This window comes from Oncorhynchus tshawytscha, linkage group LG03, assembly GCF_018296145.1.
Source record: "Oncorhynchus tshawytscha isolate Ot180627B linkage group LG03, Otsh_v2.0, whole genome shotgun sequence".
NCBI classification, from domain to species: Eukaryota; Metazoa; Chordata; class Actinopteri; order Salmoniformes; family Salmonidae; genus Oncorhynchus; species Oncorhynchus tshawytscha.
In genome coordinates this window covers 45133691-45161323 of record NC_056431.1, presented here as the reverse complement: position 1 = coordinate 45161323, position 27633 = coordinate 45133691, and the positions used below count along the sequence as shown (strand labels likewise).

Here is a 27633-nt window from a genome sequence, read left to right as displayed (position 1 = left end):
ATCCTCAGAACTTTCTACAGCTGCACCATCGAGAGCATCTTGACCGGTTGCATCACCGGCTGGTATGGTAACTGTTCGGCATCCAACCGTAAGGTGCTAAAGAGGGAAGTGCGTATGGCCCTATACATGACTGGGGCAAAGCTTCCTGCCATCCTGAACCTATATACTGGGAGGTGTCAGAGGAAGGCCCAAAGAATTGTTAATTCTACTCTCTGTTTATTATCTATGCATAGCCACTATACCTACTTGTACAAATTACCTCAACTAACCTGTACCCCTGCACATTGACTCGGTACCGGTACCCCCTGTATATAGCCTTGTTATTGTTATTTTATTGTGTTACTTTTAATTATTTTATTTTATTTAGTAAATATTTTCTCAACTCTATTTCTTGAACTGCACTGTCAGTTAAGGGCTTGTAAGTAAGCCTTTGATGGTAAGGTCTGCAACTGTTATATTCTGTGCATGTGACTCATAAAATTGGATTTGATTTGAAAAGTGTCAGTGCTCAACATTGACAGGTGATGACAAGAAAACAGAACAGATTAATCGGAATGACATTTGCCCTCACAGGTGGCCAAAAATAACTATCTAAAAACCACACCCCTACTAAGTCACGCCTCCAGTCTTCTGGCCTGACCCGGTGGATCATAGCATCAACAACCCAACCTTTCTCTTTTAAAGAAAACAATGGGTTGTTTGTAACCCAACATTGGGATGTTGTTCTGTCCAATATTTACCCACATTGGGATGTTTATAACCCAGCATTTTTTATAGTGTATAATAACAGAGAACACTGTAACAGGAAATTAGCTTAGCAAGGACAACATACCTTTTCAATGTAATATATTCCTAAGGGAAAGAAAAGGCCTACGGAGATTTGCAAATTCCCAACTTGGATTTGTTGAAAGATCGAAATCTAAATACAAAGTGTTTATGAAAATGGTAGATCTGCTTCTAATAATTCCTGTTCCAGAGGCTGTGGGGATGGTTGGCCCCCTTTCCTGTTTGTTTTTGGGGTAATTAGGATCAGATTATTTTTTCAAATCATTAAAGTTACCTCTTTTTTCCTGTGCAAGTTATACTTTTAGTGCAAGACTTTACTCAGGTTTTCCACTGAGGGCAATTTACAGTCAACAGAAGTTGGCACATTGAGTAATTGCTGCTTGGAAATAGCCAACTGAAACAACAAGCAGAAATGTTACACTGAAGTAGAATATAAAATAAGTCACATCTGGTAAAATAATGGTCAGGCTGGCTCTCAAAGGTAAAATAGCAGCTCTTGTTGATTTCTGTTTACAGGTAACTGTGAGTTTAGGATGTACTGCATTATAATCATACAGTTGATGATTCTGTGGGCTCCTCTGGTGGAGGGATGTCTGAAGGACCGACGTCTGCCACAGTCACCGACTCAGTTGCAGAGATGGACTGGCTGAGCTCCCGCAGATAACTCTTTGTGATGTCCAGACACGAGCGCTTCAGGAGCTGGCGAACCTTCTTGCCCACCAACATGTAGAGGAGAGGGTTGACACAGCTGTTGAAAAAGGCTAAGCTAGTAGCAAGAGGAAAACCTGTCTTCAGAACAGTATGTAGAAACATTGAAGAGTGCATGGAAAGCTCCATTAAACTAAAAGTATGGAACGGTGCCCAGCAAAAAAAGAAGGCCAGAATGACAGCGGAAACTGTTTTAGAGAAGCTGGATAGGCGCACAGAATCTTCAGACTGGTGGACTTTGATTGCCAGGAGAATCCCAGTCACGCAGATGGCACTGAAGGGCAGTAAGAAGCCCACTGCTGTACGAACTGCCACCAGTGTGATATGTCTCACAGCAGCTGTATGTTCATCCTGGACATTGAAGTTGTTGAAGCACACCACCCTGCCATATATGTGCATAGTGTCACGGAATATCAGAGTAGGGTGGCTCAGTAGAGCAGACACCCCCCACACACAGCCACACACGATCCAGGCTCGCCGTATAGTGCGACACCTCTGAGACCAGCTAAGGTGGACCAATGAGACATACCTGTCTAGACTGAGAATCATGAGGAAGAGCACACTGGCGTACATGTTCATCACAGACACAAACGAGTTGAGTTTACACATGACCAGCCCAAAGGACCAGTGGAAGTCTCTAAGAACGTAGTCGATGGAGAAGGGCAAAAAGAGCACAAACACAAAATCTGCGATAGCCATGTTCAGCAACCATATACTGTTCACTGTCCGTTTGCTTTTAAATGCCGTGACCCATATGACTATTCCATTTCCAGTGACACCGAGCACGAAGGAAATACTATATATGATAACTGATAGGATGTGCATAGCCTCCTTCTGAGAGTATCCACCTTTTTCTTTTTCCAAGTCTCCATACTCCAGATAATCATAGGTGTAATTGTCATAGTCTTCCGAGGATTCTTCCATTACTGCAGCACTACTACCTCTGTAAGAAAGAAAAAGAAATAAGATGCACTCCTTCAACATGTGTTATTTGTTTTGTCCGTTAAAATGTAAGTTACATTAAGTTGCTCTTGTACGCCCTGTAATTACTCACGTTGATAACATGTTAACACAATGTTTTTAATTATCGAGGTACAATACAACATGCAGATGTGCAAAAGAGATATTGTTGTCATTAGTAGCCCATTATGTTTTTACATCGTGGCTTCTCACCTGGTACTGCAAATGTCCCTGCACTTGTTTTTTTACCCAAAATGTGCTTTTGTTAGTGTCCTGGTCACAGTTCCTCCAGTTGTTTGAAAAGTGAGATTTAATTACAGCTGGGTCCTTATCCTGGAAGAGTGTCATCATTAGTGAGCCGACATGAAAAAGTGGTGGCGTGCCCACACCCTTCACACACACAAACGCGCGCGTGCGCACACACACACACACACACACACACACACACACGGTGTTAAATTGATAAATCATGACTAGATCCTGCTTATCTGTTTCTTCCGGGCCTCAAAATAAACTTACGTGACCCTTAAACACAATATTTTCTTCAGTACAAACGGACCTCCAACCCACAAAATTGCAGACAACACAGTCTCTTCAGTCTAACTTTGGCCTTAAAGGTCTATGGTCAGATAAACTGAAGGCAACAGTAGTAAAACTCAAAAGCTAAAACACAATGACAACAGAATTTAACTGTAGGCATAATTAAAATATGTTTTGTTTTAAAAGAATTTGCCACATGATACAGTACTTGAGTTATGAAACTACTATTAACATATACGTTCGTGATGTATGTTCTATATACATATAACTATTTAATAAGTAGTGTTAAGGTCAGTCTGAATGATCAGAAAAAACTGCATCGGATATTTTGCGATTGCTATCCATTTTCTTATGCGTTATCCAACACCCATGAATGCCTTCTAGTCGACATACCTCCCAGTCGCTTCTCTATGTCCCGCCAACCGTCTCGGAGTCGAAATCACCCAAACGAAAACTTTCAGAGTTAAAGCAGCATAAAAGAGTTAGGCTACCTCTATGGTAACCCTCACTATTTTACAAATGTCTCACTGAGTGATACGTTTTAATGAAATTCCAAACTCCATCCCTATGTTATTACTGGGGTTGGAGTATCGTTTATGTTCGAGTATCCTCGTTAGAGTCTGTGCGTAAACCCGTTACACCTTAATAAATACTGGAGAGTTGGGTCGGTGTCCAAGTGGGCGCGTCCACTGACGCATCACTTGCACTGTATAGGAATGAGGAAAACTTGGGGTCCTGGCATGGGGAGGAAAGGAGTGCCTTGTTTAAGAGAATAATTGCTAAATTACTTATATTAAATATACCATTACTTATAGAATAGGTCAGGACAGATTTCTGACTGCCTGACCACTGGCAATTCAATCTCAGAAGTTCCAAGCGCCAGTAAGCCTATAGTAAGCATGATTTACTGCAGTGTATGGTATTTAAAAAGAACATCTGAAAAATATACAGAGCAAGTCTAAATCAGTAACACAAAATGTCATGTTTAGAGTAACCCTGGTCTTCAGGAATCCATTATATTGCATTAATCTATTGTTTTTACAATCTCTGCGCATATATGATTATCATCTTGTGCAGATATTAGATTTGATGTCAAGTATAAGTTAGGAAATGTAAATCCTCAGCATACCAAAAAAAAACTGCAAATTAAATCCCTCAAAGAAGTAATTCATGTGAAAAACTGCTTACTTTTACCACTCTTTGCCTCTTAAAATAACAAAACAGGCTCTGCCAAGCGACCCTAGCTGACCATCCCACCCATTTAACCCAGAGGGAGGAGCTGTCAGATCCCGCAGGACCGATAGGGGGACAGTGTGTGTGTGTGTGTAAAATACTGAGAGTGTGTCTGTTTGTGTGTGTATGCGTACGCTTGCGCAACAATCATAGATTTGATCAAGAGGCATGCCAGTCGTTGCCAGGCACACATGAGTAGGCCTGACAAACAATCCTCCTGGAGGTTACTAAGTGCTAAGGAGGATCTTACTGGAAGGATGGACAGCAATAGCCTACGGCAGAAAAATGCAGAGATGGTGCCCTCTAAAATGCCTACATTTAAGGGTATTTGTAAAAAGAGGGTAGGGCCTACCTTCATACACTAGTTGTAAGAGCAACCCCTCATAGGGATAAAGTAAAGCAATGAATGTGACCGTGTGTAATACCCTATGGAATTACACACGGTTGGATACATTATTTGAACTGGGCATACTGGGCACTACCTTAAAATCCTGATTGAAGTGCAGCTCTCTGTGTGGATTTTATTGACTGCTTAAAAGAGTGTGATGGCCATGAAATCTGGAGGTGCCATGTGTTATGCAAAGGATACGCAAAGCTTTATCAAATATTTAAAACACAGCAACATCCTTAGTGAAGCAGACATACTCTCCCACTAACTCCGATAGTAACTAGGATCTGTCTTGGGCAATTTTGTGTGATCTTTATGTGATATAGATCCTATCTGTATCACACAGAATTGCCCAAGACAGATCCTACCGCTGTAAAAAGTGGGATGGCACTTTCTCATCTGAAGTAATTTGTCTGTTTGGTATTATCCAAAATTAAGCTTTGCTCAGTTCAACCTACTTTAATTCAATTTGTCTGAAATCAAATAAAGAATCTGCATTCGCATTGCATATGGTGGGTGCAATTTAGCGATGGCAGCCTATCATAAGAGTTGAAGGCGTGGTCTATGGGGTGGGGGCGTGGCTTTAAGTTAGTTATTTTTGGCCACCCGTGAGAGTGAATGTCATTCCAGAAAATTTGTTCAGTTTTTTTTTCTTGATTATAAATTCAGTTTATATTTGTGTATTGTAATACTAAAGATAATGGAAAGGTTACTATTGATGAGATGGTCACCATTTGGTTACAGTATTGTAACAAGTTCATGTGGAAGTCTTATGTAAAGAAAGTGCTTGGAATCAATATTTCATGTTATGGAACTAACATAATATCTTGATTAACAGGAAATGTCTTTAATTACTTGTAACCTAATTTAAGAAATGTGGATGGGTAATTCTGAACTGTAAAAGTAACTACGGTATAACTGGTTGTATACAGTATATTGTATGTATGCTATTTATTAGGTTTAACCAAAGTAAGTTGACATAGGTTGCAACTTGGAATATAGGTTAGTTAATAATCAAATATAACAGTTGAACAGGCATTGAATCACATATCTAGTTTCAACTAATGTCATTTAAAAAATTGAGAACGCCTAACTCATTTACTTGCAACCAGTTGATGTAGTTATTTTTAGGTTGATCCAAAGAGTCATTTATTACAGTGTACCCCATTTAGGTTAGTCTATAGCAGGGTTTCCAAAACTAGGCCCGAAGGACCCCAATGGATGGACATTTTGTTTTTTGCCCGATCACTACACAGCTGATTCAAATAATCAACTAATCATCAAGCTTTGATCATTTGAACCAGCTGTGTAATGTTAGGGCAAAAAACAAAGCGGGCACCCCTTGGAGTCCCGAGGACTGAGTTTGGGAAATGCTGGTCTATAGACTTCGGTCAAGCAGGTAGCCTATTGGGCCAGTTACCAAAAGGTCGCTGGTTTGAATTGCCGAGCCGACTAGGTGAAAAATCTGTTGATGTGCCCTTGAGCAAGGCATTTAACCCCAATTGCTCCTGTAAGTTGCTCTGGAGACCATCTGCTAAATGACGAAAATATTAATGTCAACAACACTCCCACTCATTTTGCTGCGTTCTAATAGACACATTTTTTTTAAGGGAAAGCCAAGATGATTAACAAAACAATTAAATCATTCTCATCAAAATAGCTCTCCAACTGCTATGATGCTTACCAATTTGAGTTTAGACAGAGATAAACACTGTGGTGCAGAATACAGTAAAATACTAATCAGCCTTCTAAATACATAGACCACCACATCACAAAACTTCTCACCATTTACTTTGGACCATGTAAAATAGAGTGTGAATCAGAATAGGTATGACCTCATACACTATAGACAGAGTACATAATTGCAGCACGGATGTGATGCAGTTTAAACAGATGACCCGGGCTCTCTATCACCTGCATGTAGGCTACTTTAAGGCTCATGCACGAGCCTGTGCGATGTGCGCGCGGGCAAAGGGTGGACTTGTGTTGAATTGTGGCAGACTCGGCACTTGCGCGGATGCAGAATCAGGAGGAGTCTGCTCGTTGAATTCGAGTGGCTGGCCACCGCCTTCCATTCGCCCCCCCCCCCCTCCGCCCGTTGCTGCAGGAGTCCTCTCCCCCACTGACTGGATACATGAAGAATTACCCGTAAACGACATCTTCCCTGCAATAATGGGCCGCCAGCTAATTACTGCGTTGACGTGTTGATATAAAGATATTTCAGATATCAAATATGAATCATGCATTTGATATTTCTGGCAAATTTGCTCGTGAGCATTCTTGCGTCCTGGCTCCATCCATCCATAGCGGCAATTGGTATGTACTGCATATTCTTAGCCCAATCCTGTCCCTTCATAACGGTATCAGTTACATTTAATAACTCGCATGCTTCTTTGTGTCATTATCTGATATTTATGATAGATATGTTGGTTTTTCTCGCTATGCCGTTTCTATTTTGGGACGGATCTGTCTGTGTCCGGAGGACAATTTAATATGCCGAGCCCTTTTAAGTGACGGTGAGAGAGGGGGCAGACGAAAGCACCTCAGCATCTTTTGTTCAGGTTTATGAACATGAAATATAGCTAAGTTAACCCGAGACAAATGTTTAAGATGAACTCGTTTTAGCTGTACGATTGTGTCTAATTATTAGTACCTCAAAGATCAAAACACCTTTATAAACTGCTGTTGCAGTTTACCTTAATGTTGACCTTAACAAGGCACTCCTTTATTATATTAAGCGCTAATTTAATTATGAATTGAACTGTTCTATTTTCATTAGTATAATCATATTCAGCATAACAACATGAAGAAGCCTACCCAGTCTGTCATATTCAATTTATATTTCAAATATAGGTTTTTGTAGTGCAATTTAACACTATTTTGAGTTTATGTACATTTGTATTTAATTGTTTATGGGAATCCCCATATAATTATTTTTAGGTAGACCTTGAAAAAGGAATGTCATAGTTTACTGCCATACTCTAATGATACTAATACACAACATTATACACTTAACTCTCTCAATTGTGTCCTGGAGGAATGGTGAAGTCATAATCACTTCCTGCAGTAGCAGCAATTGTTTACATGATTAGATTATGATTGACAGGCTTCCTTATGTTGGGGCTATGCAGAGTATAGACTGACTGTCATGCTCGTATGGTATCTCCTCTTCTGCAGCTTCTCAAGGAGGAGAGAATGAGGTGGTGGAGAGGGACGCAGTGTCATTATTGTCGGAGCGAGAGGCAACTGCAGCAGCGGCCACAGGCAACACAAGTCACCGTGCGGCTGAGCATGTGATCACCTACCCCTCTCGGCTCATCTACTACCTGAACGAGGACTCAGAGAGCACCTACCATGACCTGGACACCCGGGCTAGGAGCCAGGTCACAGAGGGTCATGACCAGGTACGGCTTCTGGTCAGAACTTGGGATTGTTATCCTATTGGGGAAAGGGGGATACCTAGTCAGTTGTGGAACTGAATGCGTCTTCCACATTTAATCCCTCTGAATCAGAGAGGGCTGCCATAATCAACATCCATGTCTTCAGCACCCGGGGAACAGTGGGTTAACTGCCGTGCTCAGGGGCAGAACAACCTATTTTTACCTTGTCAGCTCAGGGATTTTAACCCAGCAACCTTTCGGTTAGTGGCTCAACGCTCTAACCGCTAGGCTACCTGCCGCCCCTGAACCTATTGGAGTGCAGTGGTGGTTATGCTTGCCAATGGCAGTACACTTCTCCATGTTGGCACACTGGATAAAGCAAATGGATGAATGGGTATAGTTTGATTTAAATGATAGAAGGAATCATCAATGAGAGCATTGTCTCGCTCTATCCTCCCCTCTTCTCCCATGTTATGAGGGTGATGCCCTATTTTACTTGATATGCAGGGGAGTTACTTAACTTGGCTCGGCAGTGAAGTTGGCATGGCATTCCTTACAGTCATTACAGTTACAATTTCTCAATTAAATAACCATAGAAATAAGATTCTAATTATATAACTATTAATAATAATAATACATTTAATTTTTATAGTGGTATAACTAGTCTTACCATTACCCTTACCAATGGCATCCATTCCCAATAAACCTACAATTAGAAAATAAATCAACCTGATAAACACTAAAAACAAGGACCTGTGATGTGCTTAACATTCTCTCTCCCACAGGCGGTCCACCTTGCTCAAGCCAGTTTCCAGTTAGAGGCCTTTGGCTCCAGATTTGTACTGGACCTAACGTTAAACAAGTAAGTGTTTTTGTCTACTTCATACCTTGCTTCTCTTACTCAATACGGTTTGGTTAGCAGGCGGATCTTTTCGCTTTTGAAATAGGCATGGGTATTAGCTAACAGTGATGGATATAGGCATTTGGGTGTTGCCCAGCTCTTGTTATTTCATGGTTTACAGCAGAGAGGTTATTTTATATAAACATAAGGAGTCATTTTCTGAAGAGTCTTCCATTTTGATCCAGATCCAGTGTGTGGAACACATCCAACTACAATTTCTGTTATCAAGGTCATGGTCACAACAGTAGCCATGTTCTGCAGGGCCGCCGTGCTAGACTTATTGATACGGAGAGCACCATGTTGGGCTGGATGGATCATCTTTAAATCAAAGTGACAGGTCCCCATGATTCCAAGGGAGTTGTAAGTGATTTTCCTCACTAGTAATGAGGTGTACTATCGGTCAGGTTAATGCAGGGCCTCATGAGTCTTTGCTATGGTGATTGAACAGGACCTCTTGACAGAGACTGCCTGTGTGTCTCATCAATGGTAGACCTCATGTTGTGTCCACCATCAGTCTTCTCAGAGCTGTCACATGAAGAACATTAGCTCCTATGACCGTGAACATACATTATGTTGTGGGCTGATTATAACATCCTAGAGCCAAATGAGCACTCTTATAAGAGCCTGGCAAATGCATTGTCTTTTCAAGTGAATATAGGTATGGGGAAGCATGGAGACTCTTGGCAGCCATTGACCTTTGAAGGTAGTGTGGTTTGGTGACCATGTGTAGGAAGGTAGGGGGTGGGGGAAGTGGTCATGGTGACCAATGCTGTCAGAGGAGGTGGGATGATACACACACACACACACACACACACACACACACACACACACACACACACACACACACACACACACACACACACACACACACACACACACACAATAAACTACAACAGGAAGCATGTCGAGACATGAGGGGTCGGTGCCCTGTCCCTGACCTGATAACTCCTCCTGGCCTCACAACACAAACTAGTTTTCCTGTTACTCTCAGTCCCAACAGTCAGGCTTTGAACAATAGCATTTAATCAAGAGAAAATGTGTTTTTGATCAGACAATAATTACACAATAAGTAACCTTGCGGAAGTGAAGAGAAGCTGTTCTTTGTGACCAGATCCTATGTTGTTTTCATTGATTGTGAGTATTATGTGATTGTGACTTTTTGGTGCAGGTCTTTTAGTCTGTATCTATGGGTAGGATGAATTCTGCTCACTGTTGTAGCTGTGAGAATGCTGATCTAAATATAGATAGGTCTGCAACCTGCCAATGGGTGCAACTTGTACTGCTCGCTGTTCATCTTACTTCTGCACCTGGAGAACATATTTTCAGCATAATAGAGTTGACTATTCTTAAAGGGATACTTCAGGATTTTTCTACTTCCCCAGAGTCAGATGACCTTGTGGATACCATTTTATGTATCTCTGTCCAGTATGAAGGAAGTTAAAGGTAGTTTTGCGAGCCAATGCTAACTACCATTAGCGCAATGACTGGAAGTCTATGGGTATCTGCTAGCCGTTAGCACAATAACTGAAAGTCTAAGGGTATCTGCTAGCAGCAGATACCCTTAGACTAGCACTAACACTATTTAGCAATTGCGCTAGCGCTAGTTAGCAACTTCCTTCAAACTGCACGCAGAGTAGCCTAGTGGTTAGAGCGTTGGACTAGTAACCGGAAGGTTGCAAGTTCAAGCCGCCGAGCTGACAAGGTACAAATCTGTCGTTCTGCCCCTGAACAGGCAGTTAACCCACTGTTCCTAGGCCGTCATTGTAAATAAGAATTTGTTCTTAACTGACTTGCCTGGTTAAATAAAGGTAAATATATATATATATATATAAATGGTATTGATAAGATCATCTGACTCTGAGGCAGTAGATAAAGGATCTTAGTGCCCAAATCCCAAGGTATCCCTTTAACAGTGAACTGTGTTTTATTGTCATTTCAATGTCAAAACCTATATAGTTTTCATGGAAAACCTATATGCAGATGGTTTAATGTAGGTTTAGATTGGGTATCTACTGGTCTCATAATATCTCTGTGTTTTAATTAGCATTGATCTGGGGCTGATTCAGTCATGCAGTGGTCTGGGCTGCAGTACAGTATGTCTTGTCCTCCCTTTCCCTGAGCATCACTATTCAATTAGGAGCAGACTGATTATTTCCATGTGCCAGGGCGAAAGCAATGACAGCATCATGTGTCAATGGGGGTTTTAGGTTGGAGCTGGTCTTTCGCCAGGCCCCAGAACCTCCTGCAGTTTCTGGTCTTCCCCTCTCCTCTACCACTGCATTGTGTAACTCAGACTCCTGTGGACTCAAATACCTCAGGGTAGGACTCCTTGGCCCCAAACACATAAACACTCTCATACACACTGGCTGCACATTACACATTGCGACATGTACTTCTCCGGCCTCCCTTCTCTACACACACACATACACACACTTCGGTACACTCACGTTCCACTGCTCCAGCCCTCCACACTCTGCAATGCCGCACTCTCCCCTCTCTCCCCTCCACGCAGTTTCTCTCTCTCTCTCTTCCCCACTCACTCACTCACACACACACACACACACTCTGTCTCTGTCTCACACATACATGCATGCACGCACACATACACACATTTTCTCTCACGTACACAGACATTCACACACACACTCACAGTGCTGTGGCACACTCTCCTCTCCCTGCCTCATACGTCAAGCTAAAAATAGCCCCTCACTCAGGAATCTCTCACAGACACTGCACTGGTGCTTTGACTCTCTCTCTCTCTCTCTCTCTCTCTCTCACTCTCTCTTTCTCTTTCTCTCTCTCTCTCTCTCTCTCTCTCTCTCTCTCTCTCTCTCTCTCTCTACACCCAACTGTGCACAGCACTTCCAGCCCACTCGCTGAGCAACGCTCCAAAATGTCACACACGTACAGCACATTTCCAAAGACACTTCTTTTGTATTTTTTTTCTACTTTTCTGCAGCAAAAGGTGCTGTATGTCCAGGGGTGGGAGGGTGTTTTGAATGAGATCTACAAGGTTGCCCCGAAAAGCGCCATTGTGGCAGAAATGTCAGTCTCTTGAAGTCAGTCGTCAGCTAACAGATTGAGTGTGTGTAACGGTGTGGTGTGACATGGCTCGCTGAGTCAGACGGTGGGAACAGCCTGGAGGACAGTGGTGCTCAAGGTGAAGCAAAAGCCTCACACAATCATTTATCATGTCTTGCTTCATTGACACCATTTTGAAAAGGGATATGATATTCTTAGTTACTTGTATCAATGCCATACCTGTCATGGCTGTTTTTCTATGTTCTTTGCCTGTCATGTCTGTTTTTCTATGTTGTTTGTCTGTCATGGTTGCTTTTCTATGTTCTTTGCCTGTCATGGCTGCTTTTCTATGTTCTTTGCCTGTCATGGCTGTTTTTCTATGTTCTTTGCCTGTCATGGTTTCTTTTCTATGTTCTATGTCTGTCATGGTTGCTTTTCTATGTTCTTTGCCTGTCATGGCTGTTTTTCTATGTTCTTTGCCTGTCATGGTTGCTTTTCTATGTTCTTTGTCTGTCATGGTTGCTTTTCTATGTTATTTGCCTGTCATGGCTGTTTTTCTATGTTGTTTGCCTGTCATGGCTGTTTTTCTATGTTCTTTGCCTGTCATGGCTGCTTTTCTATGTTCTTTGCATGTCATGGCTGTTTTCTATGTTATTTGCCTGTCATGGATGTTCTTTCTATGTTCTTTGCCTGTCATGGATGTTCTTTCTATGTTCTTTCTATGTTCTTTGCCTGTCAAATCAAATCAAATCAAATCAAATTTATTTATATAGCCCTTCGTACATCAGCTGATATCTCAAAGTGCTGTACAGAAACCCAGCCTAAAACCCCAAAGAGCAAGCAATGCAGGTGTAGAAGCACGGTGGCTAGGAAAAACTCCCTAGAAAGGCCAAAACCTAGGAAGAAACCTAGAGAGGAACCAGGCTATGTGGGGTGGCCAGTCCTCTTCTGGCTGTGCCGGGTGGAGATTATAACAGAACATGGCCAAGATGTTCAAATGTTCATAAATGACCAGCATGGTCGAATAATAATAAGGCAGAACAGTTGAAATTGGAGCAGAAGCACGGTCAGGTGGACTGGGGACAGCAAGGAGTCATCATGTCAGGTAGTCCTGGGGCATGGTCCTAGGGCTCAGGTCCTCCGAGAGAGAGAAAGAAAGAGAGAATTAGAGAGAGCATATGTGGGGTGGCCAGTCCTCTTCTGGCTGTGCCGGGTGGAGATTATAACAGAACATGGCCAAGATGTTCAAATGTTCATAAATGACCAGCATGGTCGAATAATAATAAGGCAGAACAGTTGAAACTGGAGCAGCAGCACGGCCAGGTGGACTGTGGACAGCAAGGAGTCTTCATGTCAGGTAGTCCTGGGGCATGGTCCTCCGAGAGAGAGAAAGAAAGAGAGAAGGAGAGAATTAGAGAACGCACACTTAGATTCACACAGGACACCGAATAGGACAGGAGAAGTACTCCAGATATAACAAACTGACCCTAGCCCCCCGACACATAAACTACTGCAGCATAAATACTGGAGGCTGAGACAGGAGGGGTCAGGAGACATGGATGTTCTCATGGATGTTCTTTCTATGTTCTTTCTATGTTCTTTGCCTGTCATGGATGTTCTTTCTAATCAATGTACTTACTCATTTTAGAAAAAGTATTTGTTTTTGAAATAATGATTGAATTATGAGTTGTTTTAGAAGTTCTCTTGCTCTAGATGTTGTTCAAAGGTTAGAATAGATTTGACATTGGTTTGAACTACAAAAGAGCATTTCTCCTGGTTTGTTCACTAAATGCCAGCTTTGTGATGGATTCTGTATCCCTTTTTGGAAGCAGTCTGTCACAACTGTGTGTTGACTGTCTTTCATAATCTTTCAGAGTATGAATTTTGGTGTATTTATGCTGTATTATACTGTATGTATCTTATACATATTCTTGTACTGTCTCAACCACCTGGCAGCCTAACAAAAATAATGTTTCCCTCCCTCCCTCTCCTCATTCGAACTGAAGCATCTTACCTACTCTTTTTATAGCTGCACAGTATTCAGCGTTTAAGCTACCTTTTTAACTGTGAGATGGTGTGGGTGTATTTTAAGTTCATGTGGGTGTACTTGACGTTGGGTTTTTGAAGAGGATTACCTAAGGTTTGTGGTGATTGTTGAATGTAGCTGTTTAACAGGATGCACTCCTCTAAACCGCCATGTAAGTCACAGTACCAGGGCCAGACCACAGCCAGACGGTTAGGGCAGCAGACACACAACATGTCACTAACCCACGCCCTTCTCCTTTTACTTCCTAGTGACTTGTTGTCGTCGGATTATGTGGAGATCCACTATGAGGAGGGTAAACCTGTTCTATCAAAGGTAACATCTCCAGCCAGAACACCCACTCTGTTTGGGTACCTGTTTTTCGTTTTCTCTTTTTTCAGAGGAGCCTAATTGGTTCCCTGTGGAAGGTACAGGGCCTGCAGCTGTTACAGGGTGTATTGTTTTGTTTAACTGTGGCTAGTTAGGGGCAATCAAAGAACAAGTGGAGAGTTCAAGCAAAATGCAGCAAAATGCTTAAAGACATCCAAACTATTCACCCTACTATGTTGACAGGACCACTGGGGTTCACAGACATGAAAATAAATCAAATGGCCTTGTATGGTACAGAGGTACTTTGACACTTCTACTTTGATGTTATTTATCCACTTGGTCTTGATGTATCCTAACATTGCTGTTATTGATTACCATTAGCTAACCTCGTCAAGTCAATGGTGCTCCATCATCAGTATAACTACACTTTATCTTATCCACCCTTATGCTGTTTGCACCTGTTTTAGTGATGTAAGAGAAAGACAGAGGGAAGGAGGGAGGGATAGACTGCTAGCAACAGAGAGGTAAAAGAGGCTAGAGATGTGATAGTTGGCTGCTGTGTGCCCGTGTTAGTTACTGTACCGCTGCTGCTGGTGTTGCTGAATCAGGTTGAGGCAGAGGGGCTGGGCACAGTGGAGCTAGCTGACTCAGCACAGCTCCACTCCGCTCCCCTGCAGCCTCCTGTCTCTCCTGCCTGCCTGCCTGCCTGGCTGCCTGGAACCCAGGTCACGTGACAGGGGAGCTAGAGACGCTGGTGCTCTGCAGTAGCTATGCAGTGTGGGATGGTAGGAGTGAAAGAGAGAGTGTCCTCTGCTCACCCTGGGCCTAGTTGATAACTGGGCCTAGTTGAGTCACAGATGAGGGAGAGGGAAAGTGATGTGGACCATTGAGGTCTGAAGAAGAACAGCCATTAGTTTGAGGCCCACCACCACAACCCACACTGCAGAAAGATATTATTTATAAATGTGAGCTGAATGCGTAAACCAGGCTGCAGATGACATATTGCACACCTTTATAGTCTCTCCAACTGAATAAACAGTCAAATGTCGACAAAGTTGCAATAATCCAGCAAATACACCCTGGGCTGAGTAGAAAGTGGGCTACTCCATTAGAGTTACGTTGCATTGCTATATATTGACTCATATGGTACAGCTGTGAATGTGATAAGTACGCCGTGTATGTATTTGTTTTCTGAATATTTTGTAGGAAGCTCCACTCCAAACCCATGGAGTAATGTTGGTATGTACACTCAGTGGCCAGTTTATTAGGTACAACACCCCGTTCACGAAAATGGTTCGCTCCTACTGGCAGTGAGTCACGTGGCCGTGGCTTGCTATATAAAGTGGGCAGACAGGCATAAAGGCATTCAGTTACTGTTCGATTGAATGTTAGAATGGGCAAAACAAGTGACCTAAGCGACTGAGCATGGCGATGATTGTCGGTAGCAGGCACGCCAGTTCCAGTATGTCAGAAACGGCCGGCCTCCTTGGCTTTTCACGGATGACAGTGAAAATAACGGCAAATAACGGCGCAGTACAACAGTGGTGTGCAGAACGGCATCTCAGAACGCACAACTCGTTGGTCCTTGTCACAGATGGGCTATTGCAGCAGACGACCACACTGGGTTCCACTCCTAATCAGCTAAAAACAAGAAGAAGCGGCTCCAGTGGGCACATGATCACCAACACAACTGAGGAGTGGTTCCTGTTGCTTCATGCTGATGGCAGAGTCAGGAATGGCATAAGCAGCATAAGTTCATGGCCCCGTCCTTCCTAGTGTCAACAGTACAGGCTGGTGGCAGTGGGGTAATGGTGTAGGGAATGTTATCCTGGCACACGTTAGGTCCCTTGATACCAATTGAGCAATGTTTCCATGCCCCAAACAATTCAGGCTGTTCTGGAGGTTTTTCTGGAGGCAACCCGGTGCTAGATGTGTGTACCTAATAAACTGGCCACTGAGTGTACAGTATATGTCTCAGATTTGCCCTCTGCTCTTCAGTAGGTATATGTGATGTTGTATAAGTATTGTATAAATGTTGTTTCTGTGTATCCTCAGGGTGGTGAGCACTGTTACTACCATGGCCAGGTGAGGGGGGAACATGACTCTAATGTGGCCTTGTCTACCTGCAATGGGCTGCAGTAAGTGAACACCAGCAGTTTTACATAAAAGTCCGTGCACGGAATACTTGTAGATATCGGTGCTTTCTACAGCTGCTATTGACTTAGTATTGACTGTCTTCTCTCTTCATTTTTCCCCTCGCTCCTTTACCTGACAGCGGAATGTTTGATGATGGACTCTATGTGTATCTAATTGAGCCCTTGCAACAGACTCACTCAATTGTAAGTTCTTCCTCATATTTAGGCTTTTCAAAATCTTTGCTTCACAAGTACTATTTGTTCTACCTCTACTTGTGCTACTGCTAGGATCTCTTCTGCCACTTTTGCTGTTACTAAAGCCTCCTTTTTCCTGTAAAGCACATTAGGTTATCTCGTAAAAATGGTATGTTTGCCATTGACAAGGGTGTTCTTGTTTTTGAAGGAAGTCCATGGTTTACAATAGTGAAGGACATAATGATAACAAAGTGCTGCACGTGTGGAAATAGTTATACTTCACTAATCTGTATTGAGCTTTTCCAAAAGTTATATAAGCATAGAATGTACAGGGCCTTCAGGAAGTATTCATACCCCTTGACTTATTCCACATTTTGTTGTGTTACAGCCTGAATTCAAAATGGATTCAATAAAAAACAAGTATCACCCATCTAAAAACAATACCCCATTATGACAAAGTGAAAACATGTTTTTAGAAATTCTTGCAAAAAAAACAAACAATGAAATACAGAAATATCTAATTTACATAAGTATTCACACCCCTGAGTCAAGACATGTTAGAATCCCCGTTGGCGGTGATTACAGCTGTGAGTCTTTCTGGGTAAGTCTAGAAGTTCTTTGCACACATGGATTGTACATTTGCCCATTATTCTTTTCAAAATACTTAAAGTTCTCACAAGTTGGTTGTTGACAATTGTTTTATCATTTAAAAAATATATTTTTAAATGTTTTAAATAATTGTTTTTTATTATTATCCCATCCACCATCCCCTCTCTTCGGTGCTTACAGGTTTGCATACATATACATACATTTTACACATACATTTGACATATACATTTGACATATATTTTACATATACGGTACTTTTATATACAGCAATCACATAACAATAATACGTTACCGACATAAGCTTTTTAATCCCTCCCCTCAGCCACTCTCAGCCCATCCCACCTATCACCATAGACCTCAGCTCTTTAATCCCTCCCCTCAGCCACTCTCAGCCCATCCCACCTATCACCATAGACCTCAGCTCTTTAATCCCTCCCCTCAGCCACTCTCAGCCCATCCCACCTATCACCATAGACCTCAGCTCTTTAATCCCTCCCCTCAGCCACTCTCAGCCCATCCCACCTATCACCATAGACCTCAGCTCTTTAATCCCTCCCCTCAGCCACTCTCAGCCCATCCCACCTATCACCATAGACCACCCTCGTTTGGTTTCCATGTGCCATATATTTTTCAATTGTGCTGCGATATTGTTGACCATACATGTTGAACCTTTCTAATTTCATAGTATCCACAGATTGTGAGCTAAAGATGAAAACCTTTCCAACAAGTATTATTATATTATTTATTGACTGACTATGGCTTTCCAAATCGCCCAACACTGCTATTTGTAAGGTTCATTTTAAGTGAATGTTGTGATTTTTTAAGTGAATGTTGTGAGCAGATACAAGCTACATAGGGGCAATACCAGAATACATTATCTAGTGATTATGTCTCTTCGCAGCAAAATCTACAGAGCTGAGATTTTTGTATGCCTGATATTGTTGACCATTGCTAGACAGCCATTTTCATGTCTTGACATAGATTTTCAAGTCGATTTAAGTAAAAACTGTAACTAGGCCTCAAAGGAACATTCAATGTTGTCTTGGTAGGCAACTTCAGTGTATATTTGGCCTTGTATTTTAGGTAATTGTCCTGCTAAAAGGTGAATTTGTCTCCCAGTGTCTGTTGGAAAGCAGACTGAACCAGGTTTTCCTCTAGGATTTTGCCTCTGCTTAGCTCTATTCTGTTTCTTTTTATCATACCCATAACATGATTCAGCCACCACCATCCTTGAAAATATGAAGTGGTACTCAGTGATTGTTGTGTTGGATTTACCCCAAACATAACGCTTTGTATTTAGGACATCAAGTTCCTTTCTTTGCCACATTTGTTGCAGTATTACTTTAGCGCCTTGTACCAAACAGGATGCATGTTTTTTAATATATATTTTTCTGTACAGGCTTCCTTCTTTTCACTGTGTCATTTAGGTTAGTGTTGTGGGGTAACTACAACGTTGTTGATCCATCCCCAGTTTTCTCCTATCACATGCATTACATTTTGTAACTGTTTTAAAGCTACCACTGGCCTGAAATCCCTGAGCAGTTTCCTTCCTCTCCGGCAACTGAGTTAGGAAGGACACCTTTATCTTTGTAGTGAATGGGTGTATTGATACACCATTTGAAGTGTAATGAATAACTTCACCATGCTCAAAGAAATATTCAATGTCTGCTTTTTTTCAAGGAATTGGAAAACCTCCGTGGTCTTAGTGATTGAATCTGTGTATGAAATTCACTGCTCGACTGAGGGACCTTACAGAGAACTGTATGTGTGGGGAACAGAGATGAGGTAGTCATTAAAAAAACATGTTAAACACTATTATTGCACACATAGTGAGTCCATACAATTTATTATGTGACTTGTTAAGCACATGTGTACTCCTGAACTTGGGGGGTTGAATACTCATTGACTCAATACATTTCATTTTTTCATTTTTTATTCATTTGTAAACATTTCTATAAACATAATTCCACTTTTACATTATGGGGTATTGTGTGTAGTCCATTGATACATTATCTCAATTTAATTAATTTTAAATTCAGGCTGTAACACAAGAAAATGTGGAAAAAATAAATGGCTGTGATACTTTCTGAAGGCAATGTATATCAGGCAAGGTCCATGATGCAAATGGAAAGAATAATGGTAATGTAATGATAATGTAGTAAGCTTAATAAAGTATTGCGTTTTACATGTCTACCTTAAATATTGATTGATGTTGACTAGTTGTGAGAATGTGATCATGTTTCTTGTTACGCAGACCAATGTCAATGCCCTCCGAGCCAGCCAATCCCTACCCCGTTATGACCTATCTTTTGTAACTTGACCCCTGTTCCCTGTTCCCTGTATCCACCACATTTATCACACCCTTGCTGACAGTTAATGGTTTCCCTCACAGGATACAGCTGCACGACCCCACTCTCTGCGCAGGAGGCCCACCCTCCAGAGGAACAATGACCAAGAGGAACTGGGTAATGAGTTATGCATCTTTCTGCCATCATGGCTCTTGCATAACCTCCAAGAGGCCTCTACCACTTTACATCAACACTCTCACGGCCTGTCTGCCTGACATTCCAAAACCGATCGTACACTCTCCTACTAACGCTAACATTAGGTTCCCCATATAACAGCTCTAGACCTGGTTGAAATACATATACACACACTTTCAAATAGCTGTGTTGCGCTTGATTTGGTTTGCCCAGTGGAGTGGAACCAATGGAGGGAAAGGGAAAGGGGGATACCTAGTCAGCTGTACAACTCAATGCCTTTAACTGAAATGTGTCTTCCGCATTTAACCCAAACCCCTCTGAATCAGAGAGGTGCGGGGGGGGCTGCCTTATAGTGAAGAACAAACTCCAAGGTAAATCAATTGTCTTTTATATGTATTTGACCTATGCATACTTCAATGTATTTAACCTATGTATTTGACCTATGCATACTTCAATGTATTTGACCCAGATCTGGACTGTGTCACAGGACACAGCAGGTTTCCCTCCTATGGCATCTGTATCTTGCCCTATACCTTGGTGTGTTTTTCTTCCCGGGTAAAGGTCCAATGCAGATGTTTTCATCTCAATATCAAATCATTTCTGGGTAACAATGAAAGTACCTTGCTAGCTAGGTTTCCATCCAATTGGCGACAGATTCTTATGCAGACTGACTCGTTGGGGATAGAAATCACGGCATAATGACGTAGTGCACCCAAAATGTACTTTTTAGTTGAAGTTGAACATCTAAAGTTCAATGTGATTCCATCGCCTTTTCAACTCTAACCGATAATTGTCACAAAAACTGTTGTGTTAAAAAGCAAATGTGCCTACTCTGGTCTTGGTACCTGCGCTCTAGCCAACAGCTCGCAGATACAGTGCGGTTAGGCTGTGAGGGTAGGCTAGGCTTCATGATGAGATTATTATGGATAAGAGCGAAAATATTTGTATTTGTCAAACGGGCAGTCAAGCATCGATCATCATGTCACCCGAATAAGACCGTTGATATTTATTGGAAAGGAGCATCAAGCTCATCACCTTGCACTTTCACCACCCTGTGAAGTTCATCATAACTTCTATCATCTGTAGCCTAATAAACTGCATGGTTTCCTGAGGACCACATACTATATCATCGTGTGATCCAAGTTTACTTCTATACGATGTTTATTATATCAATATTTGCGCAAAAAGCCGTTCCAACCACCATTTCTCGCAATTGTACCGACACAAAAAGATCCCACCATATCGAACACACTAATTATCTTTCCTTATTTATTCAGTTGTATCGAAGCTTCCTGTTTCCATCACAACTGTCATGAATTTTTTATACAGTGACTGTTTTCAATTAAACTTGTCAAAAAGAGAGCAAAGAGACATTTTTCAAGAAATCATTTTCCTAGGATTGTCTGGGAGTGGTCTGAGTGGGAGGGGGAAAACAGAAAAAAGAGCTTTTATTAGCAGAGAGGTTTGGAACTCTCTTTCTAATTGGTCTATTAACTAATTTACTGCCTGGTGGCCAAAACTCCATCCCAACAAAACAGGCTGAAATTTCACTTCAATAACATTATCGTCATTTTCACAATTTCACAGTATTATTCCAACCTCATAGCGTGGAAATATATATAAAATACAGGCAAATCACATTTCTGACTGCACTGGGCCTTTAATGTGCTCTATGTCTCTCTAGTGGAGGAGGAGCAGCTGCTTTCGGAGCTGGAAGACATGTCCTGGCTGAAGCGCAGGAAAAAGCGGGCTGTAAGTCTGTGACCTCATCAGTCCCTTAAAAGGATTTTGTAACACACTCCACCTACTGTAAGTTCATTCACCCCTGCTGTATTATGTAGTGTGTTAAGTTACTGTGTCATGTAACCTTGTGTTACAACGTAGCCTCCCAGTATAGGTCCATCATTTAAAGTGACCTCTTTTAATTATCTCTCACAACATCATTTGCAACTCAACTCAGCACCACACAACACGTCATCTTTTGTTGTCTTCCTCTATCCATCTTTCATGTTTGTGTGTTATGATAGTGAACTGATCTGTGGGGTTTTTTTTTTCAGATGCCTCGGAATGTCTTTGAGGAAATGAAGTATTTGGAGATTATGATTGTCAGTGACCATAATATGGTATGTGCCCTCAAAAAAAACAACCAGTCAACACAAGACAGGAAATATGAGTGAGCTGGTGTGAAATATTTCAGCAATGTGTCATTCTTTTACTGTAAAGAATGACTCAAAATAGTATTCAACCAACTATGCCCACAAGAGGGTGCAACACGATTGAATGTGATGGACGCATGATTCATATCCTATCTAACATAACCATCGTCCAGATTTGAAAACACCAGTCTTGTTCTATTGTTGGACCGTCGTAAAAACAACATGCATATTTTATGCATTTTTAAAATGGTGTCGGAGAAACTTGGTATATTTAAGTATTTATTCAAATTGCACTTAACAATCCTTTTTAACCAAAGCTATGTGCCATTGTTTTTGTGTGGGGTGCAGTATAAGCGACACAAGGCCAAGCAGCACACCAGGAACTTTGCCAAGTCGGTGGTGAACTTTGTGGATGCTGTGAGTAATCTCTTCAGTTGGCTCTGAGAACTGATTCTTTACTTTGTACCTCTTTTAAACTCTACAAATATTCAGTCCTCTATTTCCTTTTTCTGGTATATGTATCAGGGTGCCCACCAGAACATCCAGAATAAGGCTAAACTCTGATACTTTACTGGCTGTTGATAGGTTTGTGTACCTTGAGGTATATTTTCAGTGCAATCATAGTTGAATCAATTATTGTGTTTTGCAAAGTATAGGAATACCTAAACGTTTATGTGTATGGGTCCAGCACAGGAGGTTGGTGGCACCTTAATTGGGGAGGACGGGCTTGTGGTAATGACTGGAGCGGAATCAGTGGAAAGGTTTAAAATACATCAAAGACATGGTTTGATGCCATTCCATTTGCTCCGTTCCAGCCATTATTATGAGCCGTCCTCCCCTCAGCAGCCCCCAGTGGTGCATATCACGTTATGTGTATGTCTATTGAGAAAAGCTGTTCAACATGTATTTTAGAGAGCCCCCAGAGGTAGAACCCAGTAATGATCACTTCCTCATGTATCACACTGTACATCTCCTGTACCCTGAGTCGGCCCCATACTATTCAGATTTTGTACTGTATATCTACGGTGTTTGTTGTTGCTCTGTGTAGCCGTGATGTGCAATAACAGTCCCTTGTCTCTCCCTGCTCCCAGTGTGCTTTGTCCCCTGTCCCATGTCTGTCCTCAGACAGTACAGATGATCATTCACACCCAGTGTTCTTCTCCTGTCCCTGTGTTGTCATTTCTCTCTCTCTCTTTTTCTCTTTCTCTGTGTCCTCCCACTACCCATCATGCGCCGATGACAGATCTTTAAGGAGCACCTGCACACACGGGTTGTTCTGGTTGCCGTGGAGATATGGACGGACAAGGACCACATTCCCATCAGTGTGAAGCCACTGGACATGCTGAAAGATTTCTCTAAGTACCGGGCGCAGAGCATCAAGCAGCACGCTGACTCTGTGCACCTCTTCACGTAAGTGCCCTCTCCTCTCTGTCCCTCGGGGCCAACCCATGCTGCTACTCGCCATATACTGAGACTGCCATTAGTATATCTTACACACTGAGTCCTTGGGCTTCCCAGAATATTAGAGCATATCAGAGGACTAGGCCCTAATATTTTGGCTTTAGCAATGAAGCAAAACATGTCCATCTATTTCCATTTGTCTTCCAAAGGCAGCTGAATACCTCTCACTTGTCCGTCTACCTGTCTGTTTGATAGTTACTCTGTGTCTCTTTGATGCACAGCAATGTGACCTTCCACTACCGCCGGAGCAGCGCAGCGTACTTCGGGGGCATGTGCTCTGTGAGCCGTGGAGTAGGGGTAAACGAGGTAAGATGTGCTGACTAATGTACATGATCGTATTGTTTGATTACAGCAGAGCAGACGAGTAACTGCTGGTTTGTTGTACCTGCAGTATGGCACCACGTGGACCATGGCTTCGTCACTCTCCCAGAGCTTGGCACAGAACCTCGGCATCCAGTGGGATCCAGCCGCCAAGAGAAGTACAGAGACTGGCTCCCATTCATCACTGCACATTCATTTCTGGCTTACAGACAGACACTATTTAAGGAACAGTTTAAAACATTTTAGGCACATATACTACCGTTCAAAAGTTTGGGGTCACTTAGAAATGTCCTTGTTTTTGAAAGAAAAGCACATTTGTTGTCCATTAAAATAACATAAAATTGATCAGAAATACAGTGTAGACTTTGTTAATGTTGTAAATGACTATTGTAGCTGGAAACGGCTGATTTAAAAAAAAAATGGAATATCTACATAGGCGTACAGGGGATCATTATCAGCAACCATCACTCCTGTGTTCTAATGGCATGTTGTGTTAACTAATCCAAGTTTATCATTCTAAAAGGCTAATTGATCATTAGAAAACCCTTTTGCAATTATGTTAGCACAGCTGAAAACTGTTGTTCTGATTAAAGAAGCAATACAACTGGCCTTCTTTAGACTAGTTGAGTATCTGGAGCATCAGCATTTGTGGGTTTGATTACAGGCTCAAAATGGCCAGAAACGAAGTACTTTCTTCTGAAACTCATCAGTCTATCTTGTTCTGAGAAATGAAGAGAAATAAAGAGAAATGCGAGAAATAGCCAAGAAACTGAAGATCTTGTACAACGCTGTGTACTACTCCCTTCACAGAACAGCGCAAACTGGCTTTAACCAGAATAGAAAGAGGAATGGGAGGCCCAGGTGCACAACTGAGCAAGAGGACAAGTACATTAGAGTGTCTAGTTTGGGAAACAGACGCCTCACAAGTCCTCAACTGGCAGCTTCATTAAATGGTTCCCGCAACATCAACAGTGAAGGGGTGACTCCGGGATGCTGGGCTTCCAGGCAGAGTTGCAAAGAAAAATACATATCTCAGACTGGCCAATAAAAAGAAATGATTAAGATGGGCAAAAAAACACAGACACTGGACAGCGGAACTCTGCCTAGAAGGACAGCATCCCAGAGTCGCCTCTTCACTGTTGACGTTGAGATTGATCAATTAGCCTTTTAAAATGATAAACTTGGATTAGCTAACACAACGTGCCATTGGAACACAGGAGTGATGGTTGCTGATAATGGGCATCTGTACGCATATGTAGATATTCCATAAAAAATCTATCTTTTCCAGCTACAATAGTCATTTACAACATTAACATTGTCTACACTGTATTTCTGATCAATTTGATGTTATTTTAATGGGCAAAAAATGTGCTTTTCTTTCAAAAACAAGGACATTTCTAAGTGACCCCAAACGTTTGGACAATAGTGTATGTTTGTATCAATTTCTTTGTAAGATAGCCATGTTGTGTGTTGTTCTTTCACAGAGGAATGTGGCTGTGCCGACTCCTGGGTGGGCTGCATCATGGAGGATACTGGGTAACGTTCTACTGCTCAGCTGTTATTCTCACTTTCTCTCTCTGTTTCTATGTCTGTCTCTATGTCTTTCTCTCTCAAACACACACACACATACACACACACACACATACACAGAGAGACAGAGTATAACACCATGAAGCAGATGTTATAGTTAAAGGTTCGATTAGGTGAGAGAATAGATTCTTTCTGTGGATTTGTGTGATGGAAATGTGCAATAACGAGCTGCTAACCCCCCAGTCCCCCAGCCCCTCTCTATGATAGCAGGGTATGGCTCTCCCTTCGCCGTAAAGACAGGGTGTGCAGAGCTGCAGCTCAGCTGAGTCTCTCCTGGGTCATGACCAGCATTAGCATGTGAAAGGTGCCCTGGCGTCATGCTTGTGTTGTTGACAGTGGCTCTTAAGGCACACTGGCTCAGAGTGCGTCACCTGACGTGACTGACTGCTCATACAGCCTCTTGCTCTAAGCTGACTTATGGAATTGTTTTGAAGTCATACCATGGGTCACATATCGCTGATACTGAATGTAATCAGATCTTCAACCAAAACTTAATATTAGATCAAGGGAACCTGAGTGAACAAATAACATAACAATTACTGTCATACTTACTTAATTTATTTCATAAACAAAGTTATGCAACACCCAATGAACATGTGTGGAAAAGTAATTGCCCTTTTACACTCAGTAACTGGTTGGGCCACCTTTAACTGCAATGACTACAACCAAATGCTTCCTGTAGTTGTTGATCAGTCTCTCACATCGCTGTGGAGGATTTTTGGCCCACTGTTGCAAGCAGAACTGCTTTAACTCGGCGACATTTGTGGGTTTTCAAGCATGAACTGATCGTTTCAAGTCCTGCCACAACATCTCAGTTGGGATTAGGTCTGAAAAATATACAGAAATAATTGTATAAAATATTACATTTGGCCTACTATAGCCCATAGAAATGCATTGAATAACACATTCATAAATGACAAAAAAGACAGTCAAAAAAGAAATCATAAGGAATAATGTTTTGAAGTGTCGGTCCTATATATATGAGATATTTAAAAAAAGCTCAGGAATTGTACAAAAAAAATGTTTTGAACATATTTAACCACTTATTTTTGCTGGCACAAAACTACCTCCGTATTTCCCATTCATTCGTATGGGTTACCTTCAGATGAGTCCCGTGACACTTGTGGGAGCCGTAGAGCAAAACGGGAAAACACCACCGTGTTGCCCTACATCCCCTTTCTATAGAACGGTCATAATACTATGTTGACCAAACCGTTCGGATGCTATAGATGTTTTCGTGAGAAGGTCGACTTTTGGGATCTCACCTGGTCTGACAAACAGCGCTGTAGCTCTGACACTTACCCACCACAGATGCAGAAGGACGCCATTGGCGGATGTGATGAATGGAGACGCAGCCCATGCAAAAAAAATGACATCTGTAGCTTAACCTGACGGATTTTGATGGGGATTTTTGTGTTATGTTACTTAGATTGACGAACCGGTGCATCAAATAGACTCTAAGGGGTTTAAAAGCTGGTTGTTAAAGGTGGATGTATCCCTTAACACACAGGGTCCAGCATCCCCGGATGTTCTCCAAATGCAGCATCTCAGACTACAAGGAATTCCTGCTGAAAGGCGGTGGTTCCTGTCTTTTTAACAGGCCAAACAAGGTGAGTCAGATGAGAATAGTTCATGTTGTGGTTGTCATACAGCAGAATATCAAAGACAGATACGGTATATAACCAGTAATAAAAATACCATAATAACGCTCTGATTGTTTTTGCTTTGGCAGCTATTTGAATCCACAGAGTGTGGGAATGGATACATTGAGGTGGGAGAGGAGTGTGACTGCGGCGCTAGATCTGTGAGTTACGATGCAATATTATTCTATTTACATCACATTTATATTCTTCGAATACAGTGTCAGACTGGTGGTGTCGTCTGTGTTGTAGGAGTGCTACAAGGAGTGCTGCAAGAAGTGTTCCCTAGCTAATGGTGCACATTGTGCTGATGGACCTTGCTGCAACAACACTTGTCTGGTAAGGGTTTTTTAATCACTGTGTAAGTCTGCTCACTAAGAACCAGAATGGCTTTTTTCTTAGTGTACAACAGCTGAAGAACATAGGCACATCCAGGTCATTTCTTGCAGGTGCTGGAGTTATAGGTGAACTCGTGAAAGATAAAAATAAAATGCGGCACACTGCTGGTCATGCTCCCAGGAGATTTTATTGATACAACGTTTCAGGTCTTCATTAGGCATCAACATCCCAGGTGGGGTGGAAGGACCTATATATATATCGGCAGTGCTCAGTGACATCACTTCCTGAAACAAGAGGTACAAATATTAAATATAGGTTCACAATATCAACAGTCAATATATATATAAAAAAAGAAACGTCCTCTCACTGTCAACTGCGTTTATTTTCAGCAAACTTAACATGCCTAAATATTTGTATGAACTTAACAATATTCA

At 41.9% G+C, this 27633-nt stretch overlaps 2 protein-coding genes across 7 annotated transcripts in view; one reads left to right on the top strand and one right to left on the bottom strand.

Moving 5' to 3' along the window:
• Positions 1 to 731: 731 nt before the first annotated feature.
• LOC112245956 (G-protein coupled receptor 1) lies at positions 732 to 3624 on the bottom strand. 2 transcript variants are annotated; one of them, XM_024414182.1, is made up of 3 exons: positions 3388 to 3624; positions 2668 to 2844; positions 732 to 2437 (listed from the first exon to the last, which is right to left on the bottom strand). In XM_024414182.1, the coding sequence occupies exon 3, from the start codon at positions 2416 to 2418 to the stop codon at positions 1336 to 1338; it is 1083 nt and encodes a 360-aa protein (XP_024269950.1). In that variant the 5' UTR covers positions 2419 to 2437; positions 2668 to 2844; positions 3388 to 3624; the 3' UTR covers positions 732 to 1335. The 2 variants fall into 2 exon arrangements, with proteins under 2 accessions (XP_024269950.1, XP_024269949.1); XM_024414181.1 differs by having other exon boundaries at positions 2668 to 2787.
• Positions 3625 to 6651: 3027 nt separating this feature from the next.
• Positions 6652 to 27633, top strand: part of LOC112245967 (disintegrin and metalloproteinase domain-containing protein 23) — a 38061-nt gene continuing 17079 nt past the window's right edge. For 3 of the 5 annotated variants that reach the window (XR_002952840.2, XR_002952841.2, XM_024414213.2), the window contains exons 1-17: positions 6653 to 6931; positions 7793 to 8019; positions 8781 to 8857; positions 14213 to 14276; positions 16326 to 16408; positions 16546 to 16609; positions 19602 to 19674; positions 21377 to 21444; positions 21750 to 21815; positions 22197 to 22265; positions 23092 to 23258; positions 23531 to 23615; positions 23701 to 23788; positions 25115 to 25166; positions 26731 to 26830; positions 26953 to 27024; positions 27113 to 27199. Coding sequence is in view for 3 of the 5 variants with exons in the window: in XM_024414213.2 (XP_024269981.1) it covers positions 6856 to 6931; positions 7793 to 8019; positions 8781 to 8857; positions 14213 to 14276; positions 16326 to 16408; positions 16546 to 16609; positions 19602 to 19674; positions 21377 to 21444; positions 21750 to 21815; positions 22197 to 22265; positions 23092 to 23258; positions 23531 to 23615; positions 23701 to 23788; positions 25115 to 25166; positions 26731 to 26830; positions 26953 to 27024; positions 27113 to 27199 (1518 nt within the window). In the remaining 2 variants the exon portion in view is untranslated. Of the gene's footprint in view, positions 6932 to 7792; positions 8020 to 8780; positions 8858 to 14212; positions 14277 to 16325; positions 16409 to 16545; positions 16610 to 19601; positions 19675 to 21376; positions 21445 to 21749; positions 21816 to 22196; positions 22266 to 23091; positions 23259 to 23530; positions 23616 to 23700; positions 23789 to 25114; positions 25167 to 26730; positions 26831 to 26952; positions 27025 to 27112; positions 27200 to 27633 lie in introns of all 5 variants that reach the window. The other 2 variants (XM_024414211.2, XM_024414210.2) reach the window with 2 other exon arrangements.

Coding starts and splice junctions, on each gene's coding strand:
- LOC112245956 (XM_024414182.1), bottom strand. CDS start 2,418: ATGGAAGAATCCTCGGAAGACTATGACAATTACACCTATGATTATCTG.